The sequence below is a fragment of the Coturnix japonica genome, chromosome 1, assembly GCF_054131305.1.
Source record: "Coturnix japonica strain WE chromosome 1, WE-NBRP24, whole genome shotgun sequence".
Classification (NCBI taxonomy): Eukaryota; Metazoa; Chordata; class Aves; order Galliformes; family Phasianidae; genus Coturnix; species Coturnix japonica.
The window spans coordinates 164,826,454-164,847,046 of NC_140663.1; the positions used below are offsets into that span (position 1 = coordinate 164,826,454).

At 37.4% G+C, this 20,593-nt stretch overlaps 1 protein-coding gene across 12 annotated transcripts in view; it reads right to left on the bottom strand.

Annotated features, from left to right (window-relative positions):
• Positions 1 to 20,593, bottom strand: part of GRIA4 (glutamate ionotropic receptor AMPA type subunit 4) — a 210,414-nt gene that overhangs the window by 56,823 nt on the left and 132,998 nt on the right. For 11 of the 12 annotated variants that reach the window (XR_014949138.1, XM_015852216.3, XM_015852210.3 and 8 more), the window contains exons 5-9: positions 15,827 to 15,880; positions 13,776 to 13,934; positions 11,785 to 11,952; positions 10,310 to 10,414; positions 5,285 to 5,395 (exon numbers count right to left, since the gene is read on the bottom strand). Coding sequence is in view for 11 of the 12 variants with exons in the window: in XM_015852216.3 (XP_015707702.2) it covers positions 5,285 to 5,395; positions 10,310 to 10,414; positions 11,785 to 11,952; positions 13,776 to 13,934; positions 15,827 to 15,880 (597 nt within the window). In the remaining variant the exon portion in view is untranslated. Of the gene's footprint in view, positions 1 to 695; positions 3,939 to 5,284; positions 5,396 to 10,309; positions 10,415 to 11,784; positions 11,953 to 13,775; positions 13,935 to 15,826; positions 15,881 to 20,593 lie in introns of those variants that run through there. The other variant, XM_015852217.3, reaches the window with a different exon arrangement.

The following is a 20,593-nucleotide window of genomic DNA, read 5'->3' on the forward strand; positions in this document are numbered from 1 at the left end:
GAATGTGGATGGGACTGAACATGGCTTTCTGAAAAAGACCGCAAGAAAATTCAGATAGCTGAGCCAGTTTCAGTTTTGGCCTCATCAGACTTTGGGGCTAAATCTAATGAGGTGTGCAGGTGCTATTGCAATAATATCAGGACACTGGAAGGCAAGTTTTACTGGCTGGCTAAGAAACAACTGATACAGATGAACTTGCAAGGCCATGCTGCAAAGACAAAAAACATCTGAATCAGTAGCATGTACTCAGCTGCATATTACATTCTACCTGTGACACTGAAAAAGGATTATTAGCTCTGTACAGCCGATTACAATAGCATTTTCTAAACCAGTTATAATGGTATTGTAACCATACTGGTCCAAATGTTTGAGAGATGCAAGATATCTGAGAGAGGGTATTATCTTTTATTAGATCAACCAAAATAGTTGAAGCCTCTAAGAGGGGTTTTTACTGTTTCCAGTTAAAGCATCCTGTATAATAAAAATATTATTTCTCCCTATCAGCTTTTTATTTACTACAATTTTTGAACAATAAACTCTTAACCTGCTGATGGAAAGCACAGGTTTGACTTATTGCTGAGTGAGGCTCAATCTCACGATACTTGAAAGATTTCAGCTATTTGATAATACTCTATCTTGTAGTAAATCAAGGAAAAGTCCACATTGAAATGATCAATGACTAGCACAGGAACAGATATTTGAAATGGTGCAAGCTTTACTTATATAATTCACAATTTTATAACAATACTTAACATATGTAAATACAAGTTTATGCCTGGAACAATTACTTTTATAGATGAAAACAAATCATTTCACCACATTTCCATAAATTAATGTGTACAGTAAAATGCTCGCAAGTGATGATTCATACTATAATGGAAGCTGGAGAATGTAACTAGTCCAAATATTAAACAGATCTACGTATGCCTTGTCTACTGTTAAGAAGTTAATTCAAAATCTTTAAGCACTGTAAAAATAACTTGAAAAAGTGACAAATATTTGTGCAAGGAAATGTCTCATTTTGTAAACAGGAGTGGCACATGTCACACTTTATTCTGAAAAAAAACCTCACCAATAGAAGCCAATTGAACTTTTTTTTTTTTTTTTTCTTTTTTTTTTTTCTTTTTCTTTCAGAATGAAGTGTCCAGGATTCGGTTTGAAGTCTTTATTATTGTCATGCAACAAATGTTATTTTTTTTTCTTCAGTCTACTGAAGAATTTAATTAATAAATATATTTTATGAAAAAATATTTTTCTATTATGAGAAGATCAAAGAATTTTTGAGGTAAGACTCGGGCAAGCGTACACCAGTCAAAACAGAGGGTTACATTTAGTCACCTATTGGAAGTGTCTGTTATCTTGGGTGCCCTCTGGTAGCCTGTCTGCCCCCCATTTGTTATTCTGCAGGTCTGGGTAGCTCAGATATCCTCAGTGTTAGCCACTTACTTATGGATAATTGAAACAATCTCTAAGTCTTTAAGTACTTTCATGAAAGCTTACACACTTGGGGAACAACTCATCCCATGTGAACATCATACGGTAGTATGTGACCCCATGGATTGGTCACATACAGCATAAGACAGGCAGGAAAGGTTCATCCTGATGTTATAATTACAGAAACGGGGGTAGGCAGAATATCCTACAGCATCATAATTGTCACTGCATGCTTTAAGCGGGCAATCGAATTGAGACCCTCTGTAAAGACATCTACATTTAGATGGCACAGTCTTGAATGAGATCTTGCCATTCAAGATTAGCCTGCCAATGCAAAGACTATCTTATTAAAATACTGAGCTGGAAGCCACAATGCAGACACAGCTCATTGTATGTCTAGCTTTGGTTCTAGAGAATTTTCATGATCTTTAGTTTTTGCAAAGTACAGCGTTTGCATCATGAAAGGGATTAGAGAATCTGGGTTAGTCATCACAGCCTACTCCCATATATTCTAGTTCAGCATCTCAGAGTGATGAGGTGCTGGAAGGTGCACAAGGCCAGGTTTGATGGGGCCCTGGGCAGCTCGATCTGATGGTTGGTAGCCCTGACCATGGCAAGGGAATTGGAACTGGGTGGCTGTTAAGGTTCCTTCCAATCCAGATCATTTTGTGATTTAGTGACCTCACCACCATATTTCTTATCTTGCTAGAACAGTGATGATTACTTTTCCTGACTGAATAAACCACTATATTTGCCTTACTACTAGAGAAGATTATACACAGTGTCTCTACTTTAGCCATATAATGAGCCCACTGCACATCAAGCTGGGGCCTCTGGGGGGATAATACTTCTGCACACAGGGAGAGGATCTGTCCATGCTGAGAGGGCCAGGCATGCAGAAGGACGTGAAGCACATGAAGTTCAAAGCACACAGCTCTTCCAGGAACTATAAAATCCAGGGGTATGTGGCAGCTGGTAGATTAATGTATGTCACTGCCCATGTTGCCTGCTCACTCTGGGATGCTCCCTCACCACTTGATTATTTGATGATAGGCTGAGTGTCTACATGCTGAACCAAATCTGTACAAAAAAATTCTACGTACTCTTCCTACAATACAAATGAAGACAGCATTTTGCCAAGAAGAAAACACTGTACTAGGTTCTCTGATTGCAGAGCTAATTCTTTATAATTCAATAGCCATACAGTCATGTTACAGTGAAGTAAGCGTAGACACACAAAATGTGAAGAAACAGAAGGCAAATGAACTTGTGCTATTTGGCTTCAGGCAAAAATTAAAGCAAGCCATGCTGAGAACTTGTAAACTTTTCTTACTCTGGCATGACACCTCTCTTTGAAGACTGAAAACTCTAACAGCACTGACTGCAGAAGCATTTCAGTTAAGTGCTGGAAAATAGGCATGCAACCAAAACTATATGCCATCTACAATGGTTCAACCTGCCTTCAATATGAAGAGGACAATGAGGAGGTAAAAATCTCACTGTCTGATGAAGAGTTGCTCTAGTTAATTTTTTCTTTTTTTTTTTTCTTTTTCTTTCTTTTTTTTTTTTTTTTTTTTTTTTTTTTTTTTTTTGTCTAGGTGCATTATTATATGCTTCTGAATATTAAATTAAGTGCCCTAATAAGTCAATATTAAGAGTCATGGTTATAATCTGCCTTCAGAATTGTATGAGCAGCTCCCATTGGGGTCAATGAGAGATGTGCATGACTAACTTATGGCAGTATTCACCATATATTATGATTCAAACCAAATTCTGATCTATTTCTCTTGCACTGTGATTTTAAAACATTGAAAGGGGACACTTTTGGTCAAGAATTAGTTCTACTTTTAAATAACTGTATTTATCCCAAAATAACATGCTGCATAAACAGAGGGCATGCTTTGGAATATTAATTCAACTTTTTTGGTTTTGAAAATTATCCCACCAGTCCTTTCAGTGCAGGGACTGGAAAAGTTCTTTTGAAGATAACATTTATTATGCACATCAAAATGCTTCAATGCAAACAGGACAGGCAAGATAACACATTTTAAAAGCTTTTGTGTTTTCCTTTTTTTTTTCTTTCTGGCAAACAGGAACCTTGTATGTTACTTTTCATTATTATTTTTTACTCGCTTCTCCTAAGCTTGAAGCTATTTATGGAAATTACAGTACTCATGTATGATAGCTTCAGTCAAAGATATCAGGATTGGTAATGAGAGGAAAATTTCGACTGAAAGCTTGTTATTCACATCATTCTCTTCTCAGCTTGGCAAAGTTGAAGGTTAACGTCATCTGTTCTATACATTTCAGATTAGTCACAGAACTTTTCCTGGTGGTTCAGTGCCTGGTCATCCAGTCAGAGGAACAGTAATCCATATGGAAAAATTAGCTCAATGCTACTAGACTGGTGGTTAATACTTGAGCCTTAGTTAGGAATGTTCGCAGCATCTTGGGACTCTTTTCTTCCTTGATCAATTTCTTAAAATAGGATTCTTCATCAGAGGCTGAAAAGAGGAGGACTGCACTGAAGTATTTTTTTTTTTTTCCATCACCAAATCTTTTTCAGGAAAAAGATACATATTATTTTAAATGTCCCATGCAAAAATAAATTAAAAAAATTACACAATTTGGTTAGGATTTACAGACGGAATTCCTGCACAGTAGCTTGGTTGGTTTGCATCCTTGAATGATAATCTTCAACAGGAGATTTTTAAAAATATACTTAATGTATAAATGCTGATACACACTGCTGGAAATGTGGCAACTAATTGAATTTTTGAGTAAGAAAATATATTGGCATTTTCCACTGGAGTATTTTAAACTCTGTATTAAATTAGAAAATTGCTGCTTAACAATACATACAGAATATTCCTTCCCACTTGAGATGTAGCTTATCTTAAGGGGTTAAAATATCTTGTCTAAATGAAACAGGTGAAAAGGGCAGTGAACTGAGATGTAAAGTCTTAGATGTGGTCAGATAAAGGTCAGCCTTTGCCAGTTGGCTTTTATACACATCAGCTCAAAAGGGCATTTCTGACTTCTGATTAAAAAAATACAGATTTAGAAGAAAAATATGGTTCTGAAAAACTACGTTTAAAAAATGTAAATGAATGAAACAATTGCATTCTTCTTGGTCTGCAACCACAAAAACACTAATTACATAGCTAACACTGAAAAATCTCAAATTTATTTAGATTTCATTAAAATTGAAAATTGTATTTACATGCTAAATAAATATATTTAGAAATACATTCAAATGCATCTACTAAATTCATATTTTCATTTACAATTGCAAGTAGATAAAACAGTTCTGATTGGCTGACTGAAACATAGTACTTAGAATTTTAGCTCTTACTAAAATCATCTTTGACATTATAATGTGTTGGCAAAAGGGACACTGACATTATAGACATCTGTTCAATTGTGTCAGTTAGAGATTTTAGGTTTTTCACTTCTTCCAGTTTCTTGTGAGTCAACATTTATCAATCAGAAGTTGAAAGAATTCATGTATATTTTTGAGAATTACTTCAGTAAAGAAATGGAAAAGAATGTATACCAAAAGAAAATTACTTCAACTTATTTTTAAAAACCTGACATCGAGTGGATCTTAAATGCATATAAAAAAACCTCTAAACAAACATAACAGTCAAGATAATTAAGATATATGGCTCTCACCCTCCCAGTATCCCAGGAACTGGCAGACTAAACAACACTATAACTAAAAAGGAGGTTGTGTCACATAGGAGTATGAGCATTAAAAAAATAAAAGAAAAAAAAAAGGGGGGGGGGAATGGGTTGGAGGGGGGAGGGGAGAAGAGAAAAAGATACTGATCAAAAAGAAATACCTTACCAAAATTGTAGTGACAACTACAGTTCTGTTCTCCATGGCTGAAGTGTCATTTCCAAGTGTAGGTTCATGCTGAATTAGAACTAATTTATCCATGTCATTCCAGTAACCAACCTGCAAAATAAAAGGTATATAACTTACAGCGGGTAACTTTACACTTGAGGAAATTGCAGACACAATTATTACACTAGAAACAGTGTGATCCAATGATAATTTTGTACCAAAGAAATACTTCCATAGATGGGTGCAAAGTAGTATCCACCCAGCACTTTGAGTATACATACCATCTTGCAACACTGTTGCAGTCAGACCTGGAACTCGTGCTTCAGCAGATCCTGACTGACCTGTGAAACTTCTGCCAGGCACCTTTGGTATTTACATTACAAGTCCCTCTGTTATCTTTTTTTATTACTTGGGGGAGAGATGAGAACTGTAAAGCAGCTCATGAATGATATGCCTCCCCTCTAGAAAAGTACTTCATAGAATGAAGAACTTCATATTTGCCTTTCCCTACTCACTCCAAAGTACTACAAGCATGAGCACAGTCTGAAAGTCTCTCTGTTAAGTCTGCTGCTGTGGCAGCAGCAAAACAAATACGTTTTAGGCTTCTTGGCCACAGCCCTTCCCAGAGCAGCCTTCAGGCAAAATAACTGCCTTAGTTCACTGCTGGTGCTGAAATTATGAGGAGCCATGTTTATAATCCATAGAGGGAAAATAAATAAATAAATAAATAAATAAATAAATAAATAATAAAAAAATAAAAGGTGCAATGCCTGGAATCAGAAGCTCTCCCCTTACATACAGAAAGTTTTTTGCAGTGCTGCTGCTGGGCACTAGACATGAGTCAGCATTACTTGCTGTAAGAGCAGATGGGACGATGGCAGCCAGAAAAAGGGAAATCTTCTTCCAAACTTTTATTGAGACACTTGGGGGTTATACGGTAAAAATTTGAAACTTCTGCCCCTAAAACTAAACACAGACAAAATGATAAGTCTTTGTGTGACTAAGCATGAATACAGATGTGTCCATCAAACAACATTCAAGAACAACAATCCCACCTAAGTCAGCTCTCCAGTTTACTGAGATTCAGTGAACTGAGTTTAGCAACTAGTTCTTTTTTCCAGGGAAGGTGCAGATAGTGGCAGTGATATTAAAGGTCCCTTTCAAAGATGAGCAGTTTCATAGTTTCATAGTTTCATAGTTTCGTGCAGGTTGGAAGGGACCTTAGAGATCATCGAGTCCAGCCCCCGGAATTCGAGCCTCTGTGTAGCAGAGCGACACTTCTACCACTTGCGCCTCAGGGGGGATTCGAACTCCGGGCCCCAGTGTTGCAAGGCGGCGTCTTTAACCACTGCACCACCGGGGCACACAAGCTGGTGTAGCCCACTCAAGAAGCACTTGGGGACTTGGTAATGACTCTTGCTTCCTGCCTGCCTTTATTAATTGGGAGTTAATGAGAGCAAGAGGTGGGAGAAATGAACTCCTTGTCCATCTCACTAGAAGAGGAAAGGGAATTTTAGAGGAAAATGGGGCCTGGATAGAGTTTTAGTGTAACTGCATTTGCCAAAGAACAGTCTGTGCCTTGGAAAAGACTTCACTGTGAAGCAAACTAGCTGGACAATCAGATTGATTTTGAAGCCAATATTATTTTTAACTTTTTTTCAGGGCTCAGAACAACACTTATCTTCACATAGGATTCTGCACCAATGAAATGTGGTAATCATCTTGTTCAGAACAATGCAATGATGCAGTAGATGACTCTAGAAGTGCAGGGGAGTGTTTTCTGGTTCCTGAGTTCACGTGCATTACTGAATATCATGCATTCTTAAACTACTCATTATGTTTAATATTCCATTCAATTCCTTTTATTAAATTAATTTATTGAGAGGAAAGACACTTTAGCAGTCCCTAAAGTCATATTCAAGCACAGTCATCACAGCAGTGAATAGGTGTTTGTGAGAATGACAAATATATAAAGGAACAGAATAGAGGTGAATGAGTGAGTATGAGCCAATATTTTATTTTCAATTAGTGAAGTGAATAGGCACAAACTCTTCCAATGCACAACTTTTGTTACTTCTGGTTGACACATTTTTTTTCTCTTCACTATAACATACAAGCCTTGATTTATGTGACTACAGCTTAGAGAAGCTTCAGATTTGCTGATACACTGGAGAGGCAGGTTGGTTTCCTAGTAGGATGCACTGCTAACAAATATTCTCTTTCATTCAGACAATCACAGATTCAAAGGTAAAATTGATAACTGAAAATTTCAAGTTGCTGTCAAGAACTGTGACTGACTTGTGGCAGAATAAGTACAGTGAAACGTGGCAGTTTGGGAAGCTTGTTATAACAGTGATAGTTTTTCATTGTGCAGGTGCTCACTGCTGGGAAGTTCAGAAGGAAAGTAGAAAATGAATGATGCATTGTGTTGTAAAAGTACCATAGCAAAAAGCAGACAGAAATAAAGGAGCTTTCTGAGGAATGGCAGGTATTTGTAAAGAAATTTCAGCCTGTGTGCAAAGGTGTGCGTTTCCTCGTGTGCACCTCAAACCTGCACTAAATCAACTCTGGAACTGGATTACTAAAAATATATATAAGATATATATGACAAATGTATGAGAATATAGGTTTGCAGTAACTCTGAGAGCACTAAAATACATTATGTTTACCTATAAAATCTCAAGTCCTCGGAGGAAAAACTCCTCAAAGAAAAGGACTGAATTCAGATAATATATAAGTAAATCCAATTCAATATGGACTTCCATTAGATTTTTTAGCAGTTTTGTCTACTTACGGAAAGGCTGAATTTATCACTCAAAGATCAGTACTGCAAAAATATCTGCCTCAAAGTATACTTGTCAAAGCTATTCAGCTTTTGAATAAGCAATGACCTTTCTGAAGGCCTGTGCACCTTATATCCACCACTGTGTTCCTGCTGAAGCTCACAAGTCACTAAAAGAAACAGAAAACTCTAAATTTTTTATAATTTCCATTTTGATTGACTAAGTTCAAACTCAGATCCAAATCTTAGACATATGTGTGAATATATATATATAAACTTTGTTTATTTGTTCTGTTTTGTTTTTAATCTTGTCACTATTGTTTTGCAGATGAGAACATTCTATAGAATGCTGTATAAATGAAATCAACAGGAGCATTGGTAATTGTTTCTCATTTGACAACACTATATGGAAATCTGCTTCTCACTAGCTGTGCAGTTTTGTAATGCTCTATTCACAACCTTAAAGCTGTAGACAGCTAATGTCACTCTTCTAAAGATTAGAGGCATGTGCTATTCTAACTGGAAAGACTAGTTCTAAAAAGATTGCTGGATGATTCATTAATCATGTTATTTAGGATGTGAGAAGAAGACATTAAAGGTGAAGGCCTCTTAGTTCAATTAAGTGCAGTCATTTCTCACATAATATATAGGATTTGTCAGGTTGGATAGAGCACAGAATTGGTTCAATGATCAGATATAAAATTCCAAACAATACATAAGAAATAAATTCTTGTGAGGAGTCAGACCTGTCAGAGCTGTTATGGCAGTTTATAACAAAGACAGGTAATGGTTCAAGAGTGGCATAGAGACAAAGGGAAAGCATGTCTGAATAGATAAGAAAAGCACCTTGGAATGCTAGCACAGCACAGACATAACTCCTCTTTTTGTTACCACCTTTCCCCTCAAATCATAGGCAAAAAGAGAGGATGGGGACATCCCTACAGTGGTGCAAGTCAATGGCGCCATTCCCAAAATGGATGAGAAATGTTGAAAAGAGAATAATAAACCAATTGGGATCGTTAGTTTTCCACTAAGCAATCTCCCTAATGAGTATCTAAGTTGTGACCTAATCAACTACACCTTTTCTACCTAGATTTCCCTTTGATAACACTGGGTATTGCGGGTGGAGAGATTGTACTTCACTCACCACTTGCTTTGGATGCATCCCTCCTGGCTGTTGGCAGCATGGCTCGCAGCCAGGCAGGAAACAAGGTCAGACATTCTCTGGCAGAAGACACAGGGCTTCTCAAGAGAGAAGCAAGACAGATTCACCTTTCCCAGTGTATTTCTTACCCATATTTCATACATTCAAAAGTCAACTTCACTAATATACCTGATATGCAGGGACACTCTTTGTTTTGGTCTACAGATCAGTATTCTGTCAGTAAGTGCATCCTAATGCGTAATTCCAATATGGACTCGCAGTTTAATGCTTTATCTCCTCATCACTGCAGCTTATCTTTGGTGATAAACTGTTCACCTGGGACACTGTTTACCAGGCTTGTCACATATGGACAGACAGTGGAGAACTATTTAATAAAATTCTTATTGCCTCACTCCTACTCAAGAAGCCATGATTCTGTTCACCTCCAGCTTCTCACTTTCTCTTCTTCTGATGTCCTAGGAAACAAAACAGGCCATAGTGCCTCCAAAGGAAATAAATCCATTGAGGTCTAGTCTATTTGCTGATCTTTATGAGTTTTATACTACGGTAAATTGAATTATTTGAGCACAGAAAAGGAAGAGCTAACAAAACATAAGGCTTATCTCTTCAGAATGATTGGTCTGAGTGATGGTCTATGTGCATTCAAACATAGCTGATGGGACTTATACTATTAGCCTGTCTTATAGGCTGACTGACATCTCACCTTTCTAAGATGCACACTTGTTTCTGTATTCCCCAGTTTTTTTCATGGAACAATAACATCTATTAGAAAATAGACTTTCTGCTTACATCTGACACAGTTGGTATATAAACCTCTTTAAATGGCACAGAATCCAATTTATTTTAACTCTTTAGTCATCATAAATTCATTTATCAAAGAATCACAGAGTCACAGATCCAAAAAAACCACAGAATCACAGAATGGTTTTTGTTTGGAAGGGATCTCAAAGATCACCTATTTCCAATCCCCCTGCCACACCAGGGTAGTCAACTACTAGATCAAGCACTAGATCGGGTTACTCAGGAGTCCATCTCCCATTTACAAGGTATAAAGTTAACAAAAACTGTAAGCACATACCTTCCGAGGACCTGTGTTCTTCAGCTCAAAGACATCCATAGTGTAGTTGACTCTGCGACCATAGTGGTCAAATTGAACGTTTCCTGTCAATCCTTGTATTCGAACCTAAAAATGGAAGAAAAACCATAATGGAGATCCAGACTTACATTCTTTATTTCAAATTTCACAGAGTAGAGAAAAATATCTTTTTACATCATGCTCTGGTGGATTAAATATATAAAATGAATACATGTTGCTCTTTAAGGTAACCTTGCCAGCAACCTTGCCAGCAAAGCAATTCACTATCACAGAGGATGGGTGAGATGCACAAGGCCTGAAAGAAACGCTTTCAAATCCTCACAGTGAAGAAGGACAGACGTAAAGCCACAAGGCTGGCTGGGGCAGTTTTCCACCACCTGTCTTAGAGCTGAAACCAAAACACAAGTTTTTCTTCCAGCTCTGTAGTGCTTTACTGGAGGATACCCAGACTGTGAACCTCATTCCAAAGGAATCACGGCCATATTGCTGCTGGCTCTAATTGTGTCAGGATCCAGCCATGCAAGCATTTTTGGCCAGACTTTGAGGCTCAAGCTGTCCAACCTAACACAGAAGCCTGATTTCATGTTTCTCACAATTATTACAGATCTGTGCATCTGCAGAGACTATGCAAAGCAGATAAAATACTTTATTTCTCCTCCTACCAGAATGTGGATTTAAACCACTTACTATTTCCCTTTGAGCATTTGTGTCTGTGCTGATTTTTCTCCAGGACTGAAACATGGGCTTCCAGGCATAGTGCTGCCAGCTCTGTCAGCAGTCACTTCTCAGCATCTTCTCCTGATCAGAGCCTGCTCATTTGCAATGATTTAAATTCAACTGCAAGATTTTTATTTTTCTTACTGTCCCATCCAAAGGAAAGGCTAAATCATCTTGACAGAGATCTGGAACTTTCCAGGCATCAATATTCATCAGTAATTCAAATTCCTGACATCAGTGAACAATGGCTCTGGGTTATATCTTTTTAATGGAGAAAAAAAAAAAAAAAAAAAAAAAAAGTATACTACCTATAATACTACTCATATAATACGACCCATGTGATTTCCCTGGAAGAAATCTGTATTTATTCAAGATGACAGAAGAATATTTGAAAGGTTATATTTGACAGAAAAATCTGTTTCCTTAAATGATGCTATCTGCACAGTCAGGTTATATGCAAAGAGCAACAGATGAGCTCAACATCTCAGTAACACAAGTCCCAAATACCTAATAAGACTAGAACTAGTGGAAGTTTTCTCTAGTTATAATTCCCTTCTGCATTCATTTCAAATTCTAAACCAAGATGATATCAAAACAGCCCCAGCTGAATCAAACTGGCAATTGACAAATAAATTTCTCCTCTCCCATCAGTACCCTTGTATATAGTGTCATGCAAATCATGTAGTGTACAACTTATAACTAATATTCACAAAGATCACTAGAATAAAGTCCACCCTCACCTGTTTCAGTGTTCTCTCCATATCAATTCCTTGACCCCATGGGGCAGCAGGATTAGCAAGACAATCACCAGCATTTCCTCTTCTTGAAATATCTATTTTCTGCCTTCTGAGATTGCGGAAAGTTTCAGCCATCACAAGCACTCCATCGTATGTTAATGCAGATGTATACTAAATGGATGGACAAACACAATACCTTACAGTTGGTACACCTTGCAAAAATCAGCTCTCTCGCTTCTTTCTATCTTGATGCATTATACAGCAGTTTCTACACTTTCATTAAGAGAAAACTCCTCAAAATCAAAAGCAATTTTGTCGAAAGGATGAATGCAGGACTGAGAAGTACATTTCACTACTTCCAGCTTTTAGACTATGTTTCATAAGGGAAGAACAATCTACCCCTGAAGAATTATCAGAAGAAACAAATATTAAACTGAAGACATTAATTTCTTAAACTTTTTAAATAGTTGTCTTACCCCTTAGGGAATGGTTTCATGCATCCATCCACCCATTCAACTTACTCAAACAGAAAAAAAGAATAAAAGAAATAGTAACTGAAAAAGATAACGAGCAAAAATAAATGAGCAGAAATCCAAGTTGCTGGATTTGTTAATAATTATCAAGAGTATATTCTTCCTGTTGGAAAACTTGTGTCAGCCCTGTGAAAAACACACAGTACTGAGCAATACTGAAGAATAAAGGGGGCTTGGCAGGTCATCAAAGGTACTCTGTGTTTCTAGACAAACTATGATAACTATTTTAGACTGAGAACATGTTTAAATGTGTAGAGTATGTCTGCAGCATATTTTAGCTAGAAGCATATAAACAAAGGGGCATTTTTTCACCATGGTCTTCTGATGAATTTCCTGCATCAGGAGAATTGGGTCATAACCCCAGGGCTGATAATGAAATTCCCTTTAGATGCCAAAATGTCATTTGTTGAAGGCTAATTTCCTCCCTGTCGTCCTTCTTGCATATCATATGCCTGCTGGGACACATTTAACTTTATAATCTTGAATTTTGGTTAAATATAAGTGAATTATGTGTGATACTGTTTAATCATGTCTACTTCTTAGGTGGAAGCATCACAGTTCCATTCATTGGAAAGAAGTCCTATGGGCTAAATTGTTCCACTCAACGGTACTGTGGATCTCTGCACTCCATAGACCACAGCATCCTCGTGTTTTTTTCCCCTCCATAAAACAAATTTCTTGAATATTTACCAAGTAATGTAGATATTCTTTGTATTACCCATCTTAACACATTCTATAGGCTTTGTCAACTCATTGCTCATCCAGCCACAGAATGGTTGATTGCATATCTTTTCACAGCATAGAACAGCCACAACTGGGTCTGACATGTATTCATACATATATAAATCAGTGCTGTTTCAATGAATTCATATTTATAACCGTGCTTTGATTTGCCTGACAAGAAAATTATAGGTGACAGAAATATTTTGTTATCCATCTGTGAAGAATTAGGATAGAGGAACACTGGGATGTAATTGCACTGTAAGAGTGTGCCTGAAAATGATTATTACACCAGGTTTCGAGACAGAAATAATTTCAAAGGAAATTCCAGATGAAAATTTAAAGGTACTAAATTTACAACTGTGGTTATATCTCATACACAGAAGAATTCAGCTGTCAGTAAAGCTCTGCACTCTAAGTGAATCTAGATAATTAGATTAATTCATGTAAAATAGGTTGAAATTAAGTTGTCAGTTAAGCGTTTGACCTTTAGTTCCTGTCAGTAAAGAGGTGTTTTGTAGACTAACTGACAAAAAACATTAGAGTACATCAGTGAAATGTGTTGCAGTCTGTGTTTCTATCATACAATCACAAGGGCAAAACATAATTATTTCCCAGTAATAGTAGGATAAACTGTCTTCTGTAAAAATATTAAGGTCTTTACTCATTTATTTATCAGAGTTAATGAGAAATTGGAACACCTGAGTGATATCTTTCATAGTGTTTTGTATTCATCAATACCTTTGGTGGGGTCTCGGATCCCGGGTATTCTCTCTGGTCCAGTTTCTTCCAGCGCTGCATCAACTTAGTTACCATTGGGGTACTGAAATCTACTAGCTGAAATCCCGTCACATTAGCTCCTCCATGCATAAACCTCTCCAGAGAAATATCTTTGAATCCCTAGAAAATCAATTTAAGACTTTTTTGCCCTTATACATCACTGCGAGTCCAATTTGTTCTAGGTCAGTAAGGCAGTATAAAGAAGGGCAGCGTCAGGTTTCCAATAGCAACTAAGAGTTAAAACCAGAGAATAATATTGAACTTCTGTTCATAGTTTCCATTTGCATTATAAAGAATGAAACAAAACCAGAAAACAAAATTCTCACATTATTGCTAGAGTGGTCTCAACAGCTCAGTAACACATTGCTGGGAATGGCAGTCAGTTTAGTTCTAGGAGTGCATTTGGAGAATCAGATGAAAAGTGCCTACAGAATATTAAAACCTAAAATCAATTTCCACTGAAGTTGGTAGATTTTAATGAACACTGTTCTCATCCTTGGTCCATTACATCCCTGCTTCTTTTCATGTTTACAAAGTAAACAGCATTACTGTTTAAATATATTTATTCCAGGACTCATTTATGCTGGGTTACAAAAGTTATGAAATTATATAATGGGCATTAGAATGCAGAGAGAGCACATGAGTGTCTTGTTGTACAAGGAAAAAGGAAAACAGTATCAGAATCAAATTTTCATGAAATGTGGTGATAGCTCTCAGATCTAAATCTATCTAAAATCTAGTGTCACCCCCAACATGGAAGAACAAAAAAATAAAGTACATATACTTCCTGACTTACTGGTTTTATGGTTCATTTGTCTGAAAGGCACACAGACAAATCTTTCAGTAAAATTTGCCTTTAGAGATGCAACTGAACTTCATAATGCAAACTGTTAAGGTAGGAGAATAACAATCTTTTTTTTTTTCTTTTTTTTTTTTTAATTCATCTGATTGGCATTTAACAGTAGAAAATTAATTCTATTATCATATAACTTAAAGAAAGATTTAATAAAAAATAATTATGGGCCACTAACCCAATACTCCACATTAAAACAAAACAAAACAAAGCAAAAAAGTCTTCACAGCAGTGTCTAAGACAGAGATTTGATTCATTTCCTAAAGGAGACTGACAGTGAGTATGAGAAGCAGCACATCAGGAAGTCATATTACTCACGTTATTGAATAGTGGATAGATAGAAGCATGCATCCATGCTGAAGTTCTGAGTGTCTCCACTGTATATCCTACCGTTTACACCAACCACTTTGCATGAGAAAGGTTACTTGGGGAATTATAAATTTGGTATGATGAAAATCTAATTTGTAAGACCCTAAGGGGATATACTTCTCTCGTTTCAAAAGCCTGAGGTCTTAAAAATAATCTAAAGTGATCTTAAGGTATGGGTATACCAAAACACAGTAACATATTTCATGTCAGCTAAAATTCCTTGAGGGAAGAATAAAAAGAAAACAATTGGAAGTATGCATTAGACTCTGCCCTACATTCACTGTGCTTGACCAGGAAGGTATTTCAACTTGAAAAATTAGTTATTTTAACAACAAAATATCACATTTGCTCTTCATTTGCCTTCTAAAAATAACTTGTGTGAAAGTGCTGGTTAGACATAGAGTGAAAATACTGAAATAGTGATTTGCTCACACTAAAGAATTAATTTTCCCCATAAAATGTAGGAAAGTTACTCCAGCAATTGTTATGCTATTAATACTAAAAAGATGAGTCAATATTGATAGTGTAGTTCTGTAAACATATCTAATTCAGCTACGTGAAACACACAGCAGTCCATTAGTACATTGATTTTGATAAGATTTAAAAGGACAACATTTTATCTTTCTTTCTTGTTCTTGGCAGAACAACAGAACCAAGTTTTTTTTACGAGCTCTAAAGAATATGTAACCACATATTAGTGACAAAAGGCAGATGAAATTCTGAGAACTCCAAAGCAAAACTGAGTGTTTCACTTACCAAGCAGAGGTATAATTCTAGAAAAAGATCTTACCAGGTTGGCAACAATGTAGTGGTATCCTTTAACATGCTTTCCCACACTCACAATCTATAGGAGAGAAATAAGAAAGAAAAAAAGAAAAAAAGAAAAACAAACAAACAAACAAAAAAAAAAACAAAACAAAAAACAAAGAAAAGAAACAACAAACTTGTCATACAGTGTTTTCATAGCTATATAGATATAAATCCTGAAGCATTTAACCTTTGCAATATAACACTGATGGTCATACTCCAGCAAAATAGCTATAACTTTCCAGGTGTTTAATCATGGGAAAAAAAGTTAAAATTAAAATGTTTAAAGTAATGAACTGGTAATCTGAGTGCCTTCTATATGATTGAAAGCGTAAGGGTAGTAGTACACTATTTCACCAAGTACAGCAATTACCTGCAGGACACAAATTCAGAAGCAGGAGGTCACACATTAGCTAGAAAGCCTACCTGCTAATGTACCTTTTCATTTCAAATGAGTGCAGCATTTATGAATCAAACTGGATTTTCACCTCTTGGGATCAAAGCTGTTTGCCCTTGAGGTGGTCAAGTACTCTAAGTTTATTCACTTCTCAGTAATAAACTGAAGATTCGAGAGTGGGAATGAGCAAGGACAGAGCAAGAAAAGGCAGCTAGACTTGCATCTGTGAAAGCTCCTTATCTACAGCTGTGAGAGGATTCTGGTGACACAAGAGGTAAGCAGGACAACACAGCACTTGGTCCCAAGGGGAAGCCATACATGTTTGAGCCTAGAGCCAACATCTAATGTCCAGTGATGCAGAGGGGGAAACACTTCTGATGAGCTATGGTCTTGATATGGCAAGCTCAACAAGAGGAATTAGACAAAACAAGCATCACCCCATGCCTTGTACCAATATTATTGGCATTTCTATGGCAGCATGCCTATTTAATGTGTGAAAAATAAAAAATGGGCAGTGAAAATCTTCTCAGTAGGAAATTGCGCTAATAAGATTGGTTAGACTTTAGAAGTGTTTTTACTAAATCAACTTGTAGTAATACCTGTAATACCATGTCATTTGTGTTTAAGGCCAGCAAAGAGCCCTTTAACTCTTATTTTCAGTTATATTAACTGGTTTATCACTCACTTTAAGAAAGTCTATTTGTAGTCAGATACATTGCAGAATCACAGGATCGTAAAAGTTGGAAAAGATCTCTAAGATCAAGTCCAGCTGTCACCCTATCACCACCATGACCACTCACAGAATCATAAAATCTTAGTTTATTCTCCTCTCTCCCACTATATATTTTCATCTTCTTTTCAAATGAATAAGGTATAGGTAAATATTTGCCATGTGCTGCAGATTGATAATAATTAATATCATTATTTTGAAGTAATACAATGAATTTGCAATTTGATAACATTTGTTATATTAGAAATTAAATATCTTCCCCTTAACCTGTATACAATGAATGAACAAGGAGAGACCTGAATGGCTTCAATGGAAATCTGATCCCCAACATCAGTAATTCTTTTACATATATACTCCTTCCACTGTCTGTGGTAATGACAGTATGTTTGCCCCCCTGCTAAAGGGAAAATAATAGAAATTAAACCCCCACAATTTGAACATATACAGCATCACAGTTTCACTATAAGAGGATGTGATTTAAAATGAATGTGACAGGATAACCATGGCCCAGATTCTCACCTTGCGAAATCACTGCAACTCCCTTTGAGCTCCTGGGACTTGATACAGTTTTGGCAGTTAACACCCTTAGTGACTTGTTCCTTGGTGTGATTTTGTAACACAAATTATGACAATCATTGCAAAATATCGGTCAAATTAAACAAGCACAAGATTCAACCTGCATTCGTTGAGGTATATCAGCTATATTTCTGTAACTGTTGTAACCATGTCCCTCAACACAACGTCCAAATGTTCCTTGAACACCTCCAGGGTTGGTGACTCCACCACCTCCCTGGGCAGCCATTCCAATGCTTGATCACTCTTTCAGAGAAGTAGTATTTCCTAATGTTCATCCTGAATTTCCCCTAGAGCAGACTGAAGCCATTCCCTCTAGTCCTATCACCAGTTACATGAGAGAAGAGGCTGACCCCCAGCTCACTACAACCTCCCTTCAGGTAGTTATAGAGAGCATTAAGGTCTCCCCTGAGCCTCCTCTTCTCCAGACTGAACAATCCTAGCTCCTTCAGCCACTCCTCATATGGCCTGCTTTGTTGCCTTTCTCTGAACACGCACTAGGACATTGATGTCTTTCTTGAAGCAAGGGGCCCAAACCTGGACACGTTACTCAAGGTGTGGACTCACCAGTGCTGAGTACAGGGGTACAATCACTGCCCTGTTCCTGCTGGCAACACTGTTTCTGATGCAAGCCAGGATGCCTTTGGCCTTCTTGGCCACCTAGGCACACCGCTGGTTCATGTTCAGCCAAGCATCAATCAGTACCCCTAGGTCCTCAATATTTATGAAAAAAGAAAAGATTTTTGCGAGCATATTCTTGCAAAGCTTGTCTCTAAAGGTAGGTAATAAGGGTTCATGTCTACATGTCATCTAGTTGTCTGTGCTTCCTTTTAAGTCGGTAGAAAGAACAGGCACTGTGAGGAAATGATTCATCTTATTGTAAAGTACACGTCTAAAATTAATTAGACAGCTTGTGCCCTGAAAGTGCTTATTTTTCTCTGCTGACTACAAGAAGAGTTGATGATGATTAGATCTGATGTAGGCACCTACATTTTATATCCCTAGTGTTAACTGAGATGAATTTCACCCTAAGAATGTTGATCACACAGACAGAGAAAAGAAATGATGCTATATGCTTGCATTTTCAACCAAGATTAAACACAATTTTGATTATTATCACTCATAATGAGGCAGGCATTAAAGTGCATAAAGTGCCTGTTTAGTGAAAATAGCTTCCACTTTTATTTCTCGAATACTTAAAGTATTAGTAGCACATGAGTGCTAGTGATTCAGGAAAGAGTATTTTTTTTTCTTTTGGCAGAGCTGAGGAGTAAGGTAAAAAAACCACAGACATCTACTCTGAAAAAGGGAATGAGATTTTGGTACATTAGGTATCTTCCAGAAATCTTTTGCTATAGAAATTCTCTAAGTTTGGGGACACCTTAAAACACCACATGCCATCTTGTACACTCAAAAATTGGGCCAAAAGGCCAACCTCAATAACAATGCAGAGAAGGGTCAGAGTTGTGCTATCATCTCTGTGACAGCAAGCAGCAAACTCCAAAATGTAAACGCTTGTGCTTGGGAGCCATCCTTTCCAAGCATGGTTCAGGGTTTTACTCTGCATTGTTTCTAACCTGTTCCCTGGACACAAATCGCAATGGATACTGGTTGACATCTAGGGCACATCTTCTGATCTGGCATCACTCAAAAGAAATGATCATGTTTAGAGACCACAGGACACCCTTGACATGAAATACCACAAATACATAGCTGCAATCAGGAGATCCTCTCCAAAAAGCACATTTCTGAATCAATGAAGATGCTGCAAGTGCCTGTGGGCACTAATCTCCTTAGAAGTCCACAGCATCTTTGGGACAGGTGGCAGGTGGCATCTTGTGGTGTGAGATTGGGATCTGGAAGTCATCTTCATTTCAAATGGAGAGCATGAAGAGAGGGTGAGATGTCACAGTCCCCTGTGGTGGCCCTGCCAAGGAGTGGCCTTGGTGCAGCTTGAATCCAGCCGGCACAGAGCCTGGGAGATCCAGGAACCAGTCATGAACTTTACCAGTAATATAATAATATAATAACCACAGATAACAAAACTGCTGGTATGGCATGTAAGGGAGGACCCTGTGCACACCCTCTTGATACTTTGGTTAAAAAATGAGCTGGTTCTGACAATCAGAGCAACAGGGGCCAGAACCATTCCTGCCCCTCATATACTGCTTCTTCACTTCAATCTCTTAATATTTACTATTGCTCTATGCTCCCAGTCTGGCTTCTTCTTAACAGCACACACAGAGATACTACACCTGGCTTTCATTCTATTGAGAATTCAAGGTGACCTCAGTTTCCTCCACAGAGATTTGGGAAGAAAGTGTTGGGCAAGGTGAACTGACTTATGATTTCTGTGGGGAAGGATAAGAGCAGGGGAAAGCAGGGTGCTGTGCTGACTTTGGGGCACATGTGTGCTGTAATTTAGGGAGCTCTTTTAAACTTGTATATACAACTGAAGAAATTATTAAGTAAGCAACACTTCTGAAGAAGAATGAATAAGTAGCCACAATTTATTTCCCAAATTATTGATAATATGAGAGACAAAAAAAGTCAAAGTATTAACTACTACTCACACTATTAGTGAGTATTTTGTGTCAGTAAATGTGGCAACAGCGAATCAAACAAAATGAAACACTGAGGACATTGACTATCAGTGCCGTATAAGAATCTAACACAGTTTTATTCTTTTTTCCCCAAAGATTATTTTGTGTGCTTGTCTTTAAGTCCGCAAAAGGATAAATTTAGAAAAAATATAAAACAGTATTATGCACTATTCAAAATCATTCACATTATTAAATGTATTTGTTTGTAAGAACAGTGTATTGTGAGAACTTTTTTCTTTTTGATCTAGCATGCCTTATCATAGAATCATAGAATGGCTTGAGTTGGAAGAGACCTCAGGGATCATCACACTCCAGTCCTCCTGCTGCAGGCAGGGCTTCCAGCCTCTACATTTAACACCGGGCTGCCCAGGGCCTCATCCAACCTGGCCTTGAACACCTCCAGGGTTGGAGCATCCACAGCCTCTCTGGGCAGCCTCTGCCAGCACC